A 22,179-nucleotide genomic window follows, 5' to 3' on the forward strand; every position below is an offset into this window, starting at 1 on the left:
GATTACTGTTTGTAGTAAGTTTTGAAATCAGGAAGTGTGAATTCTGCTTTAAGATTCTCTGGGCTATTTGGGGTCCATTGAGATTACATATGAATTTTTTTCTAAAAAATATTGTTTATGCAAAAAATCTCATTGGTATTTTGATAGGGATTACAGTAAATCTGTATATTACTTTTTAAGAGAATGACTTAATAAATCTTGTAAGACCACAGGCTGTCTTTTCAATTATGTGTGTCTTCTTTAATTCCTTTCAGCAATGTCTAGTAGTGTTCAGTGTACAAGTCTTTTGTCTCCTTGATTAAGTTTATTCTTGAGTATTTTATTGTTTTTGATGTAAATGGAATTTTTAATTTCCTCTTTTGCATTTTTTACTGTTAGAGTATGGAAACAAAATTGATTTTTATATGTCAGTTTTTTGTCCTGCTCTTCAGTGACTTTATTAATTCTCACGGGTTTGGTTGTTTGTCTTGGGGAATCTTTAGTTTTCCTAAATTAAAAAAAATTAATTTTATTTATTTTAAAGAGTTACAGAGAGAGGAGAGAGATATCTCCTATACTCTGGTTCACTCAGAGAGACAGAAAGAGAGAGAGAGAGAAAGAGAAAGATTTTCCATCTGCTGTTTCACTCCCCAGATGGTCACAATGGCTGAGGCTGGGCCAGGCTGATGTCAGGAGCCAGGAGTTTCTTCCAGGTCTCCCACTGTGTGCAGGGACCCAAGCATTTAGGCCATCTTTGCTGCTTTTCCCAGGTGCATTAGCAGGGATATGGATCAGAAATGGAGCAGCTGGACTCAGCCTATATGGTATGCTGGTGTCACAGGCGGTGGCCCTAGGTTTCCTAAATCTTGATGAGTGTGTGTATACATACATATATATAATACATACCTACATACATATACATATGTATATGATACCATATCACTCTAAGCAGAGATCATTTTATCTCTGCCTTTCCAACTTGGATGCCTTTTATTTACGTGTTTGTTTGTTTTTGCCTAACAGCTCTGGCAAAGACTTCCAACGCTGTGTTGACTAGCAGTGGTGAGAACGGGCATCCTTGCTCTATTCCTGATCTTAGAGGGAAAGCTTTCAGCTTTTTAGCATTGAGTATGATGTTAACTGTGGGCTTTTCATAGGTGGCCTTTACTATGTTGAGGAAATTTCCTTCTAAATTTTTTGATTTTTGGTTTAATAATAAGAGGGTTGGATTTTTGTTAAGATTTTTTCCTACAACAATTGAAATGATCATGTAGGGTTTTTTTTTTTTAATCCCTCATTCTATTATCATGGTGAATTGCACTGATTTTCATGTTGAACTATCCTTACATTTCAGGACTAACTCCTACTTGGTCACAGTGTATAATCCTCTTAATATGCTGCTGGTACCTGTTGGCTAGTATCTGGTCAAGGATTTTGGCAGCAGAATTCATAAGCAATATTATAGTTTTCTGCTCGTGTCTTTGGCTTTGGTGTCACGGTCATGATGGCCTCAGAGAATGAGCTTGGAAGGGTTCCTTCCTCTTCTTTTTTTTTTTTTTTTTTAAGATTTGTTTATTTGAAAGGCAGAGTGTCAGAGAAACACACACACACACACAGATAGCATTCATCTGCTGGTTCACTCCCCAAATGGCCACTACGGTGAGAACTGAACCAGGCTGAAGCTAGCAGCCTGTAACACTACCTGGGTCTTCCCTAGGGGTGGCAGGGACACTAGCACCTGTGCCATCCCTGCTTCCCAGGTGCATTTTCAGGGAGCTAGATTCATAGTGGAGCAGCCAGGACTCGAACTGGTGCTGGAATATGGGATGCCTGCCTGCCATGACACACCGGCTCCTCCTCTCCAACCTTCTGTGAGACTTTGAGAAAGTCTAGTTTATTTTTCTTTAAATGTTTGGTACAGTAGGGCTTTTCTTTGTTGGAAAAGTGTTGATGACTGACCTAACCTCACAGGACTACTGAGATTTTGTTATTCATGATCGGTGTGGGTTGGTTGTATGTTCCTGGGTGACTTCGTTGTCAGGTTACACAGCTGGGCACAAGACAGGTTCACTGCCACCTCCAGGGAGCTCACAGGCCTGAACAAGAGACAGGTAAGTAATACCCATATGGGCATGGGAAATAGCAGAAAGGAGAAGCCACTGTGCAGCTGGGTGAGTGCTTTGTGACAGGTGAACCCATCTGCAGGATACACAGAGTTCTACAAGTGGGCCCCTTCCTGGGGGAGCCGGACAAGCTGATGTGATCCAGAACACCTCTAAACAAACAGGCCGCATGGGCATCTGTAAGCCACGTGGTGGGTGTGAAAGTGGCCTTTGTCCTGGCGGTGTCGTGGTGTAGCAGGTGGAGTCCTGGATGCTCCTTCTCCAATCCAGCCCCCTGCGAATGCCCCTGGGAAAGCAGCAGCAGATGGCCCACGTGCTTGGGTCCCTGCACCCACATGGGAGACCAGGAGGAAGCTCCTGGCTTCAGCCTTACCCAGCTCTGGCTGCTGTGGCCATTTGAGGAGTGAAGCAGTGGATGAAAACCCACTTTTTCTCTCTTCGCCCTGCCCCACGCCTTCCAAATCAATAAAGTGAATCTTTAAAGAGACACATGACACATTCTTGTTGCTGTCTGCAGGATGGCCCTGGCACGTCTGCATGCAGGGGGTCTGTAGACCAGAAGCGCCCCTCAGCCAGCTGACCTCACCATTGCTACCCAAAAGGATGTTGTTCATAAAACTCCGGCACTGGCCGACCGGGGCACTGCTGGGCAGCTAGGGTGACTGTCCCTCTGGCCCGTGCTGGGCTCAGCTGTCCTCAGGGATGGGCGTGCACCAGCGTCAGGGGCAGGCACAGTGTGACGCGCTCTCACCTGAGCTGCTGCTGCCTGCCCGGCTTTCCCTCGAGGTGCCCGGCGCTCTCCTGGGTAATTCCCACCTCCAAGTGGCGGAGGCGTCTATGATGCCCGCCTTGCACTGCCCTAGATGAGCTCCTCTTTCCCCAGCATGGCTCCCGGTGGAACCCGCTCCTGCTGCAGCTGCCATCTTACCTCGGGTTGTCTTTCTTGGGTGCGTTTTCACACAGGACCATCTCCTGAGCAGCACACAGCACAGCGCCCCCACGCCCTCCTGGGGTGACCTGCAGGCAGATGCAGGTACAGACTGACATCCTCCTACGTGAGGGAGACAGGAAGGCTTTCCTTCTGGGTGCAGGGGTTGGGGGTGCTTGTGCAGGGCCCAGCCTCGTCACTGGGTCAACCCCCTCAGCCTCAAGTCCCACCTCCGCCCACTGGGGAGGCAGCTTTATTCCCGACAGGACTTTCTGCGTTCTGGTGGCCCAGGCCATGTCCAGTTCTGGGAGGCAAGAATCAACAAATGTGTGTGACCCAAGCCAACGCACACCTGCTGTGAGACAGGAAAGGTGATGGACAGTGGCATTTGGGGTGTACGAGCGTCCAGGGCTAGGGGACCAAGGCCCACAGACAGGTGCCTTGGGAAGCACATTTAGCACCTCCAGTTCTGGAGCCAGAAGTCAGAGATGAGGGTGCTGGCAGGACCCGGCCCCTCCAAGGAGGCTTGGGAAAGATCTGTTCCAGCCCCTCCAGCCTCTAGGGGCTCCTTAGCCTAGCAGCTTAACTCCAGTCTGCCTTCAGCACGCTTCCTGTGTGTGTGTCTCTCGCTGCCCAGACGCCCCAGAAACAGTCCCATAGGAGCAGGGCCCACCTGCTGCAATACGACCTGGGCCTATAAGTGCATCTGCAAAGGCCCCATTTCTGAGGCAGAGGCCCCGGGCTATGATTTCATCTTACAAATCTGGGGGGACACAGTCCACAGCATGGGGTGAAGTAACTGAATGAAAGGCTTGCCTCAGGCCTGGGGTCACCTAGCTCGCCCCATGCTAGGGAACACCTGCTGTGGCCCTCTGGGGCACGTGCAGCACTGAGCAGACAGCCTGGGGACCAGTGGGGAGGACACAGGGCAGGCGAGGGGACGCTGGTGGCAGGCTCAGGGCAAGGAGGTCCTCCCCACCAAGTGCAGAGCCGGGTGGCAAGGGGCTTTCCCAGGTGCAGTGGAGGGGTGGTAAATGGATGGCAAAGACAGCTCCCCAAGGACGTCCTCCCTCCCTCAGGTGCCTTCCCGACTCGGCAGCAGGCAAGGACCTGGATTAAGGAATGGACAATGAATTAGTTCTCCGAATTCGTACCGCAGGCCTGTGTGGGGAAAGGCCGAGTTCCCTGTCGAGGAGGAAGTGAGGAAACCAGGGTGTAGTAACAGAGGGCGTGTCTGCCTCAGAGACCAGAGTCACGCACGTGAAAACCCGCTGTTCCCTGTCAGACTGGCAAAGACCAGTGCTCTGGCTGTGCCCGGGCCCACGGAGATAGATGGCTCTGATGGGGGCACCGCGCCATCCAGGGCCACATGGGTGGGGGCATCAGGACTCCCTTCCTGGACCAGCAGCACCTCCAGAACCAGGCATGATGACAACTGCAAGACTTACCTATACGTGTGCTGGGCACCTGGAGCTCTCCGGGCTGGTCCTGTCTCAGCCTTATTTTTTTTTTTTTTTTTGACAGGCTGGCAGAGTGGACAGTGAGAGAGAGAGACAGAGAGAAAGGTCTTCCTTTTGCCGTTGGTTCACCCTCCAATGGCCGCTGCAGCCAGCGCACCGCACTGATCCGAAGCCAGGAGCCAGGTGCTTCTCCTGGTCTCCCATGGGCTGCAGGGCCCAAGCACTTGGGCCATCCTCCACTGCACTCCCTGGCCACAGCAGAGAGCTGGCCTGGAAGAGGGGCAACCGGGACAGAATCCGGCGCCCCGACCGGGACTAGAACCTGGAGTGCTGGCGCCACAAGGCGGAGGATTAGCCTAGTGAGCCGCGGCGCCGACCCAGGCTGCTCCCTTCTGCCCACTGCTGAACACTGTGCTCTAGTTCTGGCCCAGGTCCTCTCATCACCTCATTTTATTTGCATATTTTCTGGCCAGAAATTATTCTTCTTGGCCCTCACATATGCTGCCCCCCTCATTCAAGTGCCAATGCCACAAAGGCAGAGTCCTTGCTACATTTCTGCCAGGGGGCGGGGGCAGGTGGACACAGCCGCTCCTGAGGGCAAGGGGACGAAATGTCCCAGCCTGCAGACAGGAAAGATGGGGACTGGACAGTGGTGCCACACAGCATGGAGTCCACAGGGCTGCGACAGAACACAGAATGGGAAAAATGTTAGGACCATTTCCTGTTTAAAAAATTTATATACTGGGGCCGGTGCCCTGGCAGTGGGTTGGTCCTCCACCTGTGGTGCCAGCATCCTATATGGGCACCAGTTCTAGTCCTGGCTGCTGCTCTTCCAGTCCATCTCTTTGCTGTGGCCTGGGATAGCAGTAGAAGATAGCCCAGGTCCTTGGGCCCCTGCACCCGCATGGGAGACCCAGAGGAAGCTCCTGGTTCCTGGCTTCGGATAAGTGCAGCTCCAGCTGTTGTCATTTGGGGAGTGAACCAACGGACAGAAGACCTTTCTCTCTGTCTCTCCCTCTGTCTGTAACTCTACCTCTCAAATAAATAAAATCTTTAAAAAAAATTTTATATACTGCATAGAAAAAGGAGAGACCCAATGTGAACAACAGGTGTCCCAGGATGCAGTCACTTGTGATTGTTCTTTTTTGTTTTCTATTTTTCAAACCTAGCACAATAAACATACTACTTTTGAAACAAGAAAAAAAAATCAATTAAGTGACTTTAAGAAGGAAGAAATTGGCCAGGAGGTGTGCATCTTGCCCCTGCTGCCGCACCCAGGGCAGCACCAGCCTTGGAACAGTGGGTCCTCAGACCTGTCACTTTGGTGATGGGGTAAGGGATCGTGTTTCCTGGCTCGCTCTTCCAACCCCGCTGGGTTCTGCAGCCTGCACCTCCCTTGCATAAGGCGCAGGAGAGGGACCCCTGGCTGGGGCTGGGAGGACGCTTCCTGCGGTTGTCACCAAGAGTCCTGGAGCACTTAGACATGATGGGGAGCCAGCGGGAGCAGCGCCCGCCGCCACCCTGCTCAGCCTGCCGCCCCGTCCCCTCGCCGACCCAGAGGGCCGATCCGGTCAGTTTGCTGCTGGCAGGTAGCGTGAGCCTGGCCCCCTGGGACGTAAAAAGGCAGTGCGTGCGCTTTTCACGGCGGAAGGCCCCGCGGGCGGTCCTCGGCAGCACGGTGGCCGCGTAGGGCGGAGCCGTCCCGCTCCCACGGCACTCGCGGCTTCATTTCCTCCAAAATCGGAATGCCAAATCCCGCGGAAGACAGAGCGGGTAAATTCGTTTCCGGTCTGCGCGGCCGGGAGCAGGAGAGCCCGTGGGGCTGGTGTGGACAGCCGGGCCGGCGGCTCCGGGGTCCCTCCGCATCGGAGCCGCTCGCCAGCCCTTCCCGCCCGACGAAGCGCTCACCCCCACTTCCGCGGCCGCACGGTTCCCGGCGCCCGCGGGATTCTCCCCGCCCACAGCAGCCGCCCGCCGCCGCGCGCACTCCCGGGGGCGGGGACACGCGGGGCCCCGCCCCCGCCGCCGGAAGTGAGCGCGCCTCTCGGGCGAGCGCCCGCCCCCGACGCCGCGCCCCGTTTCCCGCGCGCCGGTGCCAGGCCGTCCAGGCCCGCCTGTGGGCAAGGCCGGCGCGCTGCCGCTGTAAGTAGGAGATGTAAAAACGCGTATAAACGCGGGCTTACAACCAACTCTTAGTTACTAAGCCAGCTTTATTCGAGCTATCTTTTTTTTTAATGCCTTTGGTTTCGGGACGCTGCCCTGTAACGCAGTGTGGGAGCGCCACCGTGGACGCCCCCCAGACCTGGGACGCGGCAGTTACTCTCAAAGGACAAACCTCTGCTAAACGCTGGCGGATCTGCTAAGGGCTGTTCGGTAGCCTTCTCGATTTGAATGACGCCTCACAAGGGATTGAAAAGCCACGCCATACTTTATACTAAAAGAATAAAGATTTTTATTAAGCATTGTAAGTTGCATTCAATAGCCTCCAATACGCCACACCACAGTCCATCGACAGTCAATCAAACCCAACAGCAGTTCATTCTTCACAATCCATGAGTTAGGGCAGAACTCCCTTCAACTTACAGTAAGATCCTACTTAGCTCTTGCGGGCAGGGGTTGGGGAATTACACTTCATTTCTGATCACTAATGTGATGAAGAGCATCAGAAGTATATGAAAACGATAAGAAGTGATTCTGATTTCAAAGTACATTGTTTGGAAACATTAACAAAAACATCAAAATGATAGAAGTATACCTGCTTCTACTAAATTCTTGATGGGAAAGTTCTCAGAACAAGCAATTTGTTTCCTGCTACAGAAGGGGGGGGTGTTTTTTTTTTTTTAAGATCAAAGGGTTTTTTTTTTTTCACAGAATTTCATATTTTGCTAATATGAAGGCATAAAACAGCAACAAAGAACAATAATGCATACAGCAGTGAATACACCAGGGTAATGTTGATATTTGAGACGGCTAGATAATTTTGGGGGGTTTTAGAATAAATGCAACAGAGGTCAATAATCACAAAATTTTAAGGTTAGAGCAAGATCAGTCAATTACTAAACAGAGTTAACATCTTTTATAGGACTATTACTGATTATTAGCATTTTTGTTTTGCAAATGGGCACATACTGGTAAGAATGGAAGAAAGGACAATAACATGCATAATATTAACTACACACTTTAAAAATTATGAACCATGCAGAAGTTTAGCTCAAGTAGTAGTACTAACGTCTACATCCGATTCAAAACCACATAGTTCACTGATCGCAGATGCATGGTATTAGTCACCAAAAGTTTCAGAACACATTGTGTGGATTTTGAAAGGTCATTTGCATCTTCTATGATTTCAACTTTACCTCCATTTAACTTGCTTATAAAGTATGTATGATGTACTGTGTATTTAAAAATCAGCAGAACGGCAATATTACTCTATAATTTTTCAGTTTCGATAGTTGCACTTTTTTTTTAACACAAAAGAACCACATCAACAGTGATGAAATTTAAGAAAGAAAAACTGTGGTTGTGCCTTATTTCTTTCATAATCATAAAAAACAAAGCCTTAAACAAAGCTTCATTGTGAAACAGTAATGCAAAATCAAATATAATGGCATACATATGGTGCCAAATGCTAAAAATTATATTTTAAGCTATATATACTTAAAGACTGCCAAAATTTGTTTTCTTTATAGTTCAAGAAACACAACTATAGGCTTTTGTCATAACCAGTTTAAACTTTATGTGTACTTCATTTTAAGTGCGGGAGTCAAATGCTCTTCATTTTCTTTCTCTCTTTTTGTTTTATTGTAGCATTTTGACCACAACTGGTTAAAACTAAAAATGTGTTGTTTAAATCTCTGATATCAAAGAGGGATCTGAATTTCCAAAGTCCTCATTTTTCTCTTACGGAAAGGACAAAATGTACGTAACTGCAGGCTCTCTTTCTCTCCAGATATTCCTAAATCCTTACCCTTCCAGCATCCTTCACCCTCTATAAAAAATAAGTTTACTCTTCTTTATTTAAGACAGCCGCCTCCAGAGCAGCTTCTCTGCGGCAGGCGCTGTCTGTACTTAGTGCATTTAAGCGAGGATTTGTATTGCACGTTTTAGAGTCACTGTTCAAGGCACTTTCGGAGCGGCTGGGGGCCCTGGCATCACCCGCACTCCCATTCATCTGGGGCAGGGGCTTCTCCTCGGCGGTCACTCCGTTTTCTGCCAGGGACCCGTCTGAAGAGGCAGCAGATGACTTGGGTTCCCCGGATTTTGACTTGAGCTCTTTGGCCACTTCCTCTGCTGAAGCAGCATACGGAGGTCTGCCCTGCATGGAAGGAGACAGGGCGTGAGGAGGAGGCTTCGGACAAGCAGCAGGGACAGAGGGGCCCACACTGGCCTCAGGGTGCCCCGCAGACACCAGAGCACTCTAAGTGGTATATTATGTGCTCAATTTAAGTTTATGTGCCCTATATATGATGATGAGACATAATGGGGTAACACATGCAACCCAAATTAACAGGTCTTCTGACCATGCATAAACCCCATGTACATGGGAAACCTCAACAAGCAACAAACTGGCATTGATCATGGTGGCACATCTGTGGTGGTGGCTTCTGAATGAGCCCCCCTCCGGTTAACAGATTTAAAGCTAACGAATGAAGTGCTGTGGTGCTTTGGATGCCTACACCCCATTTTGGAGTGCCTGGTTTAGATGTAGCAGAAGATGGCTCAAGTGCTTGGGCCCATGCCATTCTTGCAGGACAAATGGAGTTCCTGGCTCCAGCCTGGCCCAGCCTGCCTGTTGCAGGCATTTAGGGCATGAATCAGCAGGTCAAAGATCTCTGTGTGTATGTGTGTGTGTGTCTCCCCCTTCTGTAACTGTGCATAAATAAATCTTTTAAAAATAAACAGATAAATATAACTCTTAGAAAAAAAATCAGCCCAGGGACTGATGCCACTGTGGGGTGCCTAGCAGCAGCTCTGCCCCCGCCCATGTCTGCAGGGATCCCTCAGGGCCAGGAGGCATCACACACAGTGCACAAGCAAACTTGCATGGCTTCCCCTGCCAATGGCCATGTCTCAGATGAGAGCAAGCACTTCTGTCTCATCACCCTACTCCCTTCCCACCCCAGATGGTGCCTTCTAGAACCTTCCATTCCTTCTATCCTGATATACAGGGCATTGGCCTTACTAAGGACAAAGCCCACTGCTCAATTCAGGTTGTGCCCAGAGACCTCCAGCGAGCAGCATGCCACCAATCCCCCCACAGTATCTTATCTTAGCTTCCAAATAAAAACGTTAGGATACCAAAATGCCCTTCTCGGGGCCAGCAGGTGGCATAGTGGGTAAAGCCACTGCCTGCAGTGCTGGCATCCCATATGCGCACCAGTTCAAGACCCGGCTGCTCCACTTCCAATCCAGCTCTCTGCTATGGCCTGGGAAAGCAGTAAAAGATGGCCCAAGTCCTTGGGCCCCTGGCCCCACATGGGAGACCCAGAAGAAGCTCCAAGGCTCCTGGCTTTGGATCAGCACAGCTCTAGCCAGTACGGCCATCTAGGATCTGGGAAGTGAACCAGTGGATGGAAGACCTCTCTATAATTTCACCTTTCAAATAAATAAATCTTTTTTTAGTGCTCTTCTCCTTGAGTCATTCTGTGGAACTGTGAGACAAATACCCAATATAAAATTATAGCAGGACCAAGAAGGGGAGGAAAAAATGCTGACATTTTCACTACCTCCTTTCAAATCTCAGAGCTCACCTGCTGCAGCAGAGCCACCTGCAGGGCGGAAGCAACACCTGGCATGGGAGCACACACATCCCCCAGGGGCACCAGGAACCGCCAGGGGTCTGGCTGTTGGGAGTGCTCAGGGTAGCAGGGGAAGGGTGTGCATAAAGGACACAGGCGATGAAAAAAAGCTGGCTTTCCCCGTGTGGTGGAAACAGACACCCTGTCTGTTTCCCCTGAAAGCTCTGCTCCAGGTAGCTCCTTCCACTACTGCCAAGCGCACCATCTCAGCAGCGCAGCCTCCTCTGAGAACCCACCAACCACCAGGATGGGCTCCCAGCGAGAACAAGTGCTGGGAGTGAAATACAAGCGGCGTGGACAGCAGCAACAGAAGCAGGGAAAGAAAAGGCCCTGAAATGCAAGAAGCAAGCTGTCTGTGTGTGTGTGTGTGTGTGTGTGTGTGTGTGTTTGTCAGGCAGAGTGGACAGTGAGAGAGAGAGAAAGAGAGAAAGGTCTTCCTTTTGCCGTTAGTTCACCCTCCAATGGCTGCTGCGGCCGGCGCATCACGCTGATCCAAAGCCAGGAGCCAGGTGCTTCTCCTGGTCTCCCATGGGGTGCAGGGCCCAAGTACTTGGGCCATCCTCCACTGCACTCCCTGGCCACAGCAGAGAGCTGGCCTGGAAGAGGGGCAACCGGGACAGAATCTGGCGCCCCGACCGGGACTAGAACCCGGTGTGCCGGCGCCGCAAGGCGGAAGATTAGCCTAGTGAGCCGTGGCGCTGGCCACTGTGTGTGTTTAACACGAGGTGAGAATTAACAGGAACGACAGCAACACTGTGCACAGCGTCCAGCCAAACTCTCAAGGTACATAAGACCCAACTTCACCTAAAAATGTGCAACAGAAAACACCAAGATGGAATCACACACAACACTAAAAGCAAAGAGAAAATACAGAATGCAGACACATCCCACAGACAACCAACCACATCAGAAAGATGGGAGCGTAAGAAAGACCGAGAGCACCTCCTCTGACAAAACAGGAGAATAACATGATAGAAGAAATGAAAGAGCAGCAGAAATTAAACTTTAAGAATAAAGACTAAGGCAGAGGAAACACCAAGAACAAACAACTGCAGAAAATCTAGGGGAAGAACATTTTAAAGATGCAAAAGAAAGGAAGATAGAGGAAATGCAAATCAAAAACACAATGCTACCACTTCACATGCACAAGGCACAGACTCTCAACACGCTGTTGAGGCTGTGGAGACACTGCAGCCCCTGTGCACTGCTGGTGGGAACTCAGCTGGTGGGAACCAGTGTGGCAGAGAGAGCAGTGGACCCAGCAATTCCACTCCCAAAAGAACTGGAAACATTTGTCCACAGAAAAGCTTACAGATGAATATTCATCACTATTATTCACAATATCCAAAAGGCAGAAACCCAAATATCCATCAATGGATTTTAAAAATGTGGTCTGTCCATAGAATGGAACATGACTCAGCAACAAAATGTCCTGATACAGGCTACCAGCTGTGCTCTCCAGTCAAACACCCCTAACAGGCAGTCCAAGGACACACAGAATTGATCAGCAGTCACCAGCAGCTGGGGTGGCACGACTAGGGGGTGACTGCCCATAAATGAGAAGGGAGTTTCTACTAGGAGAGTGATGCATGTCCTATAGTTAGCACTGCTGGCCGCTTGACCCTGCGAATACGCCGAAACCCACCCAATTAAAATAACGTGACGACATATTGGGGCAAAGACCTGAACAGACTCCACCAAAGCTAAAACAAAGATGGCAAATAAGCTGATGAAAAGGTGCTCGACCACGTGTCACCGGGGGAGCACAGCTAAAGCAACGACGAGCTACACTGCACACATCAGAACGGCCAGAACCACCACACGACACACCAATGCTGCTGAGGATGCCCTGGGGTCCAACATCGTGGGGTAGCAGGTAAAGCCGACAGCTGTGATGCCGCATCCCACACATTCGCCAGTTCGTTTTTCTTCTTTCTTTCTTTTTTTTTTTTTTAAAGATTTTAGTTATTTATTTGAGAGGTAGAGTTACAGACAGTGAGAGGGAGAGACAGAGAGAAAGGTCTTCCTTCAGTTGGTTCACTCCCCAAATAGTCACAATGGCCGGAGCTGCACCGATACGAAGCCAGGAGCCAGAAGCTTCTTCTGGGTCTCCCACGTGGGTGCAGGGGCCCAAGCACCTGGGTCATCTTCTACTGCTTTCCCAGGCCATAGCAGAGAGCTGGATTGGAAGAGCAGCAGCCAGGACTAGAACTGGTGCCCATATGGGATGCCGGCGCCGCAGGCAGAGGATTAACCTACTGCGCCACAGCACCAGCCCGTCAGTTCGTTTTTCCTTTGTGCTGTACTTCTGGTCCAGGTCTCTGCTAATGGCCTTTGAAAAGCAACTGATGATGGCTAAAGTGCTTGGGTCTCTGTCACCGACATGGGAGACCAAGAAGAAGTTCCTGGCTCTGGCCTGGCCCAGCCCTGTCATGTACCATCTGGTGAGTGAATCAATGGATGGAAGATTCTCTCTGTAATTCTTTCTCTCTCTCTTTTTAAATATTTATTTATTTATTTGAAAGTCAGAGTTTACAAGAGAGAAGAGACTGAGAGAGAGAGAGAGAGAGAGAGAGAGAGAGAGAGAGATCGTCCATCTACTGAATTACTCTCCAAATGGCTGGTGCTGGGCCAGGTTGAAGCCAGGAGCCAGGAGCTTTTTCCATCGCCCACGTGGGTGCAGGGGCCCATGGACTTGGGCCATCTTCTGCTGCCTTCCCAGCTACATTAGCAGGGAGTTGGATGGGAAGTGGAGCAACTGGGACTCGAACTGGTGCCCATATGGAATACTGGAATTGCAAGTGGCAGCTTTACCTGCTATAACACAACGCTGGGTCCGTAACTCACTTTCAAATAAATAAATGAATCTTTAAAAACAACTTATTCACTGCTGGTGGGAGTGCAACATGCTGCAGCTACTTTGGAAGACAGCTTGGCAACCACTGTGTCCTTCAGGAGAGGAGTATATAAATAAATCGGCTTATCTGCACAATGGAATATCATTCAACACTAAAAAATAAGCTATCAAGCCATGAAAAACATGGAAGAACCTTAAATGTGTATCACTGAGTGCAAGAAGCCAGTCTGAAAAGGCACCATACTGTATGATCCCAAGTATGTGATATTTTGGAAAAGGCAAAATTATGGGGACAGTGAAAAGATCAGTGTGGGGGCCAGTGCTGTGGCGCAGGTTAATCCTCCGCCTGTGGGGCCGGCATCCCATATGGGCACCTCCTCTTCCGATTCAGCTCTCTGCTATGGCCCGGGAAAGCAGTGGAAGATGGCCCAAGTGCTTGGAGCCCTGCACCCTCATGGGAGACCTGGACTGACCCAGCTCTGAACGTTGCGGCTATTTGGGTAGTGAACCAGCAGATGGAAGACCTTTCTCTCTGTCTCTTCCTCTCATTGTCTATAACTCTGCCTCTCAAATAAATAAATCTTTAAAAGATCAGTGGATTATGGAGTCATTGTGAGGGAGGCTGACTAAATGGCACATGGAGGACTTTTAGGTCCGTCATACTACTCTGTATGAGCCAACAGTGGTGGATCCTGTCATAATACACTGTCTAAACCCACAGAATACAGGACATCAGGACAGAACCCTCATATGAATGATAACGACGTGTCAGTGTAGATCATGGACCGAAACAAATGTACATTCTGGAAGGGGATGCTCACAGTGGAGGACACTGTGAGGAGGAAGGAGCGAGAGGTACATGGGAAAACTCTGTATCTGCCTATTAAAACTTAACCTGAAGTTGGTCTACAAATCAGTCTTAAAAAAAAAATCACTGAATTGTACACTTTAAATAGATAAACTGTATGTGAGTTATGTGCCAACAAAGACAGAAGAGATGACAAAGAATCAAACGAGTAAGCCACATATTGAAGACAGGCCCAGAAGAGCATGATGGGGTGACGGGAGCACCAGGACAGCGACAAAGCAAAGTAAAGGAACAAACACAGAACCATTCATTCGGGATGACTTTCTGAAATAAGATCGGAAACCACATTTGGGAAGAGTGTCCCCTGCACTAGGAAAAGGGATCCCAAACAAATGGCACAAGGAAAGGCACTGAACTTGCATGGGGAAACAAACCAGTTTGAACATTTACATCAAATCAGCAAGTTGCTTCAAAGGGAAAGAAAATTATATTACTGCCAGTCTTTTTCAGCAACTCTTTATGCAAGAAGAAAATGACACAAGGTAACGTGAGGAGAAAAAACTGGAGCCAATGCTTCCAAGGATAAGGAGAAATCTCTACTTCACATCAAAGATTGTGTCTCTAAATCTTTCTGAAGACATTCTTTCAGAATAATCTATGAAAGAAGGGGTTTCAGCGCCCAAAAGACATGCAAAGACACTGGATGGTGGGGGGCACAGGACAGGAAGGTATTTATAGAACCAAAACAAACGAGGTAAAGGAAAGTGTAGTAGGTCATGGCCATCTGCACAGACAACACAGATAATAATAGCACTGCTATTTTTTTTTAAGCACAAGAATGGTGGAGAATGAGGAGGGGACATGCAGACACCTTTTGAACTGTTCTTGAATTGGCATTAAGAGACTTCCTCAGCCTGCGCGTGCAATGTGTCCCTGTGCACAGTGGATTTATGTGTGCACCGGTGCACCTCCCCCAGCACCATCCACAGGAAAAGCCCAGACTCTGACAAGGTACAGGAGAAAGGAAGCACACACCTGACAGATGTTAATTAAGAGCCCTACAGTTCTCAATCTGAATTAGAAACATCAAGAGGAGCTCATGAGGATGTTTTTTCTTAATTATTTATTTATTTCTAAGGTGGGGCGGGGCGGGGAGGAGGAAGGAGAGAGAGAACGTGCTTCCATACACTAGTCCACTCCCCAAATTCCCACAACAGCAGAGCCTGAACCAGGCCAAAGCCAGAAACCAGGAACTCAATCTGGGTCTTTCCTGGCTTCAGATCGGCGCAGCACGCCGGCCGTAGTGGCCACTTTGGGGGGGTAAACCAACAGAAAAAGGAAGACCTTTCCTCTCTCTCTAATTCTGCCTGTCAAAAAATAAATAAATAAGAATAAAGCAGTGTCTTAACTATTAGGCAAAACATCCACACTGAGGAAATTTTTTTTAAAGATTTATTTATTTATTTGAAAGAATTAGAGGGAGCGAGAAAGAGATATCCTCGGGGCCGGCGCTGTGGCGTAGCAGGTAAAGCCACCATCTGCAGTGCTGACACCCCATATGGGCACCGGTTAGACCCAGCTGCTCCACTTTCGATCTAGCTCTCTGTTATGCCCTAGGAAAGCAGTAGAAGATGGATGGCCCAAGGCTTTGGACCCCTGTACCCATATGGGAGGCCCTAGCTTCAGATTGGCACAGCTCCACCTGTTGTGGCCACTTGAGGAGTAAACCAACAGATACACTACTTCTCCGCCTCTCCCCTTCTCTCTTGTAGCTCTGACTTCCAAATAAATAAATAAATAAATAAATCTTTTAAAAAAAGAGAGAGAGATCCTCCATCTGTTGGTTCACTCCCCAGATGGTTACAATGGCCGATCCAAAACCAGTAGCTGGGCCAATAAGAAGCCACGAACCTGGAGCTTCTTCCAGGTCCCCAACATGGGTACAGGGGCCTAAGTGCTTGGTCATCTTCAGCTGTCGTCCCAGGCCATTAGCAGGCAGCTAGACTGGAAGTGGAGCAGCCAGGACATGAATTGGTGCCTATTTGGGATGCCAGCATCACAGGTGGTGGCTTTACCCACTATGCCATGACACCAGCCCCAAGGATCTTAGTTTTAAAAAAGAAAAGCACCCTTGTGCCAGGCATTGCTCATGCAGGACATCTACAGAACACCTTCACCCCTAAGTCTGAGCACAGGCACGGAAATCCCACCTCAGGGAGGAGACACAGCCGGGACAACAGCAGCAGTGCTGTGTGCACAATTACCTGAATCACTCCCTGGTTCTTATAGCCTCTGCCGTAGTACCTTCCACCTCTTCCAAAGGTTCGAATCACTGGGGTGGAAATAACTCCTCTTGGACGCCTAAGTGAACAGAAAGGACAACAGCAAACAGACGTAGAACCATTACAGATGGCATTCACAATAATATAGCAAAAGACTTTAAAAATGCCTCATCTAGGGGCCAGCACTGTGGAGCAGTGGGTAAAGCCACCGCCCGCAGTGCCGGCATTCCATCTGGGTACTAGTTCGAGTCTCAGCTGCTTCATTTCCAATTCCGCTCTCTGCCATGGTGTGGGAAAGCAGTAGAAGATGGCCCAAGTATTTGGCTGGGACCCTGCACCCGCACAAGAGACTCCAAAGAAGCTCCAGGCTCCTGGCTTCAGATCAACCCAAGTCCAGGTTTCAGATTGGTCATTGTGACCATTTGGGAAGTGAAGCAGTGGACATAATACCTCCCTCCCTCCCTCCCTCTCTCTCTCTCTGCCTAATACATAAATAAATAAATCTTTAAAAAAAAAAACAAACCTATGCTCTATAAAGCATAGAGTTTAAGTATGGCTACTTCAAACATTTATATATATATTTTTGGTTTATATTCAATGCATCTGTTTTAAATGACACTTTAAAAAATAAAAAATATTAAGTTTAAGGGTTGACATTGTGGAGTAAAGCCACTGCCTGCAATGCTGGCATCCCATACGGGCCCTGATTAGAGTCCTGGCTGCTTCATTTCTGATCCAGCTCCCTGCTAATGACCTGGGAAAAGCAGTGGGATATGGACTAAGTGCTCTGGCCCTTGTACCCATAAAGAACCTGGAAGAAGTTCCTGTCTCACGGCTCCAGCTTGGCCCAGCCCTGGCCATTGCAGACAACTGGGGAGTAAACCAGAAGATGGAAGATCTCTCTCTGTCTTAACTTGACTTTCAAAAAAATAAACAAATCTAAAAAAAACTGTTTAGAAGTAATATTTGGAAAACCCATCTGGTTAACTGTGTGTGGTTATTTAATTACTTACTTAATGCTCTGTTATGGAATCCTATGCAACCATTAAGAAGGTTAGTTTTAGAACATATATGAAACAATATAAAAACTCATGTAAAAAGGCAAGTGAGAGGCTGTTTTCTATTCATGTGAAATGTATGTTCCCAGTCCCAACGCACCCTCTGGCAGATCCTCCAACAGAGACCACCTGCAAGGGGAAGGGCCCACGGCCCCCCCGGCCCCGCCTGCTCCCGGCCCAGTGGCCCACCACGGTGCCAGCGATTTCTAGCTTCCCTCCCTGAGAAGGCATAGGTTGGACTCCTGCACAGAAAACACACAAGAAGAAAACATCTTTACAACCACAGCACTGAGAACAGTGAACACAGAAACAAGCAAGCCACTTCTTTGCATTTGGGTTCATATTTTGGATGAAGCTGCTTCATCCTGCCCTGAGAAGACTCTGCACCGCTTGATTTTCAACTGTCATGAAAAACCTGTGACAACTGAATGTGGCTGCAGCTGCAAGGCGCTTCAGAGAGAAGAGGATCAAACGAGGTACCACAGCCCCGCGAGAGGCTCGCCCGGCATCACTGGGAGCGTTTCTGCGGTCAGCGTTTTCCTCTTTAGGCAAATCGCTTTCATGTTTACAACCTTAGCAAACATTACAGAAGGCAATTAGTCTGTAGAGTTTCCTTAAGCAGAATCACAACTATTCATTGAAATCACTAACTTCTATTCATTTCTGGTAGCCTGCATATTGTTAGGTTTTCTAATGCAAGAAAACTCTCAAATTATTAATTGAGAAGTATCTGATAAAAAGAAATACAACAGGGGTGAGCACTGGCACACTGAGTTAAGCTCCCACCTGCAATCTGGCATCCCATGAGTGCCAGTTCAAGTCTCAGCTGCTTCTTCCCATCCAGCTCCCTGCTAATGGTCTGGGAAAGCAGCAGCAGATGGCCCAAGTGCTTGGGCTCCTGCATCCACAGGGGAGACTGAAAAAAGTTCCAAGCTCCTGGCTTCAGCCTGGCACAGCCCTGACTGTTGTGCCCATTTGGAGTGAACCAGCAAATGAAAGATCTCTAACTCTCTCGCCTTTCAAATAAATAAATAAATAAATAGTCTTCAAAAAGAAATAAAATAGAACCTCAGGTATCTTGTTTTCTGGCAGGGGGCTGGGTTATAATGAGGTCCCGGTTTCCCGGTGTCAGCTGTGGTCACAGCCACCTCACGGCTTTGCCTTATATTTTCTGGTAGCCAATGAAGTGGATGAAGTTTTAATAATCAATCCTACTTAACACAAAATATCCAAAATAATAATGTTTCCATACGCCATCCAGTTAAACTACTTTACAGCTCTTCTCTATTCACTCTTTAGGGTCCCAGGATCCCGGGCGCAGCCCTGCCCAGCAAGGGCCTGAACTCCAGACACAACGTTAGGAGCGTTCCCTTTGACTAGAGGATCCCTCTCACCCCACAGCACCCATGGCAACCCCGCCCCTGTCCTTCAGCCTTGTGGGCCAACACAGGGCGGCGCTGAAGGAGCGGCAGCAGCCAAGTGGCGGAGGACGCGGTGGAGCTGCAGGAGGCGCAGCCAGGGGCAGAAAAGCCCCATGGGAGGCTGGGGGAAGGGGGGACTCCACTGCAGAAGGTGCAGGCACAGCTGGTCTGCAGGAGTCTCCTTCCCACAGCCGGCGCCTCCTGTTGGCCTCCCTGAGCACCCTAGGGACCTGAGTCAGAGACAGAGTGTGGGGCTGCAGCGAGGCTTGCCTGTCCTCCGTTACCCCGCGGGGTCACTTGATGGCTACAGAGATTTGCAGCTCCAAGATGTGGGAAGAGGACAAAGCCACAGCAGAGTCACAAGTGTCTCCAGAACAAATAAGGCTTTGTTCCCCTCACACACACACAACATAAATGAGAACAGGAGCAGCAGCGGGAATGGACAGTATCTAACTTGTTTATATACCTGGTGTCAGATCTTCTGTGAAAATGTTTCTATGAAACAAATTGTGACCGACTGTTCACACCAGGACTCGCGTGCCCCTTAGAGCCCTCTGTCCCAGCAAGGCACCTTTAACCAAGGATCCCCACCGAGGACCAAGACACCGCTGGGCAGGAGTCCACGCTGATCCTGCGTGCATGGGGCGTGGCCAGCTCTGCTCTAGCAGACTGGACAGCCTACCCTCAAGAGAGGGCGCAGGAGATAGGGTGTGCACTGGGGTGGCTCAAGAGGACAGGAAGGGGCTGGAGCAAGAAGTGCTGGCAGCAACAGCTTTCATGGGGGGAGAGGAGGAGGGTGATAATTACCGCCCTGGGCCTTGCTAGTTCTGCTGCTGTCACTGCCTGAGAAGGCTCCGCAGGGTCCCGACGCCGCCACCCGGAAGGCTCGGTAGGGGCCTGTTGCTACCGCTTCCCCATAGGGGCCTCCAAAGCCACAGACTCCTGTAGGACCCAGGCAGAGAGAGACAGGGGAAAAGCATGAGGGACAGCGTCTCCTTCAGTGGCAGTTGCTGGCGCACCATCTGCACCCCAGGTCCTCAGGGATAGCACCGCTGGCCACCCTCCCTGTAGCAGGGCCTCCAAGAGTGCACTGACGAGGGCTGAACTCAAAGACAGCTCCCCAACTCACATGGATTTATTTTCTCCCAAAGAAACCTTAATCCAAAATTTTGAGGAAAGGGTTTCTAGCTGTGTGAACAGGTTCTGGTCAGCGGGGCGGCTCCCACTCTCCCTCCCCCACCACCCCCTTGCTGCTTTGCAGACAGACTGACAGTTACAGGGTCTCTGCACTGTAGCTCTGGCTCCCTAGTAGACTGCCTCTCCTCCCACCTAGACAAACGCTGCCACACGACTCACCTGCAAAGCCTCTGCCCCTGCCTTGGGAGGGTGGCACGGGCCCGAAGTGCCGTGGGTACACTGAGGTGGGGTAGAAGGGCAGGGCGGGGGGTGGGGGGAAGGGCAGGGGGTGGTTCTGCCGGGAGAGGTTGAGCCCCTCGAGGATGCTCTGGCGCATCTTCTCCACCTTGGCAGCCTGCTCGGCCTGCAAAGCAAGGACAGCGGTGACTATTCAGCTCTGCTCCTGCCAGGCCTACACGCACACTGGCAGAACCACACATGCCAACTCCACTGCTCGTGAGTTCTGTATCTGCAGCTTCACCTACTGTGAAATACTGCATTGTCTGTACTCCAAACTGATACTCTTGGCACTTCCCTGGTTGTTGGCAGGCTTGGGCACGGGTTGAGTGAGACAAGCCTGCCTGCTTGCTTCAGCTCATGCTGCAAACACTCCCCTCCATGGTCTGTGTTTGCCATATTTTTCAGTTTGGGTGCTTTTGGTGGTGATTCTGCTGTTAAAAATGGTCCCTAAGTGTGGTGCTGATGTGCTGTCCAAATGCACATGAAGATATGACATGCTTGTTGCAAAAACACACTCATCAGAGAGGTTTCCTTCAGGCATAAGTTACAGTGCTATTGGCCGTGAGTGCAACAGTCATCAACAATACAAACAAAGCCACATACTGACTGCCTGAAGAAAGCGTATGACCACAGCCTCACAGGAACCTCATCCTGGACCTCCCCCCAAGAAGAGGTGGTTCAGTTTTCAAGGCAAATTTCACAACCTAACTACTACTGAGAAGTAAGCAGTCCATGGTCTGATGGGAGCACGCAGTCACACACTGGCTCGGCCTAATCTAAAACCATCACTATCACACTGGTTCTGACAGATTCAGCTAGTGTGCTGTATTCCGTGCTAGCCAGCGGTGCCCCCCGACATACCTGACCATCACAGAGGTCGATGAGCGGAGTCTTTTCCCGGCTGGCTTTGAGGAGCTTGGACTGGAAGAGCTTCCCATCAAAATACATCCATGGACAACAGTGCTCCCAGGGGATGGGCTGTCCACACGCGTCGTTTGCGAACAGCGCCATGTCCACCCCACTCATGAAGAGAGCTGATAGCTGAATCCCTCGGGGGTCGAGGTTCTCAATCTTAAATTGAAAAGAGTAATTTCTATGGAATAAGAGCACTACAGCATTAATTCTTCCAGCGTCTCACTACATTCCCTCCCCCAAAGTTAACAGAGAACATTCCTCAACAAAACAGTACCCCTAAGTCATCCCGTCACTATCTTACAGTGACCCCATTGGCCCCACATTGAACAGAAATACTTTTCAGTGATTTAACTGAATCTATTCTAGTTTGGGCTTTGCAAAGCCTCACACAGTGTGGAGGGATACTCTGCATAAGGCTGGCTCATAACACCATCAGCCATGATGTATAGTCTTGAGCAGACCAGAGCCCAACAACCCTGTACAGAATAATACTCCACACCTCAGAAGTGAACACGGGAGTGTACTACAGCAAGGGTGTCAAAAGGAACAGTCAAGATTTTGCATTTTTCAAGTAGTTATAGTAAAAAATTACTTGATATAATTTCATTCTAAAGTAAATTTGTACTTTGGTATTTTATATGTTAATGTTTTAGATAGCAACTTATTAATGACTGTCAAAATGTTTTTAGGAGAAATGGATAGATTATAAATGAAAGAATGCAACAACAAAAATGCTGTGTTTGCACCATGCATGCTATAGAATTTGCATGTGTTATTTCCCCAGGGATGGGGAGCAGGGCAGGAATCTAACAGGCACAGTCAACTCTTGATTGCCTGTGAGGGGCCTAGTTTGTGGATTATCCAGAACTAAGTTTTCACTCTGCTCTGGTTTTCATCTTCCCAATCTGGTGACTTCTTAAGGAATATACTCTTTATGGGGCCACAGACCCACGGGAAGTAAAATGGCTGCTCATTAAAGAGAAAACAAAGTTATTTTAATGCCGAATGCTAAAAAATCTATGATTACCTGCTGTTCTACGCTATTTGTGTCAACACTCCCAGTGATCAGCCAACACTGAGTCTGAAACCTTTCCTTACACTTGAGGTAAATGTGGTCAAATATCCATGTAGGAA

The 22,179-nt window shown here is 49.2% G+C and overlaps 1 protein-coding gene across 2 annotated transcripts in view; it reads right to left on the reverse strand.

Annotated features, from left to right (window-relative positions):
- Nucleotides 1-6,918: 6,918 nt before the first annotated feature.
- Nucleotides 6,919-22,179, reverse strand: part of FAM120A (family with sequence similarity 120 member A) — a 117,786-nt gene continuing 102,525 nt past the window's right edge. Inside the window, exons 13-18 of one of the 2 annotated variants that reach the window (XM_051846971.2) lie at nucleotides 20,992-21,201; nucleotides 20,071-20,254; nucleotides 19,522-19,656; nucleotides 17,394-17,535; nucleotides 16,218-16,314; nucleotides 6,919-8,805 (exon numbers count right to left, since the gene is read on the reverse strand). In XM_051846971.2, the coding sequence (XP_051702931.2) occupies nucleotides 8,494-8,805; nucleotides 16,218-16,314; nucleotides 17,394-17,535; nucleotides 19,522-19,656; nucleotides 20,071-20,254; nucleotides 20,992-21,201 (1,080 nt within the window). In that variant the 3' untranslated portion in view covers nucleotides 6,919-8,493. The remainder of the gene's footprint in view (nucleotides 8,806-16,217; nucleotides 16,315-17,393; nucleotides 17,536-19,521; nucleotides 19,657-20,070; nucleotides 20,255-20,991; nucleotides 21,202-22,179) is intronic. The other variant, XM_070049992.1, reaches the window with a different exon arrangement.

Source organism: Oryctolagus cuniculus, chromosome 1 (assembly GCF_964237555.1).
Source record: "Oryctolagus cuniculus chromosome 1, mOryCun1.1, whole genome shotgun sequence".
Lineage (NCBI taxonomy): Eukaryota > Metazoa > Chordata > Mammalia > Lagomorpha > Leporidae > Oryctolagus > Oryctolagus cuniculus.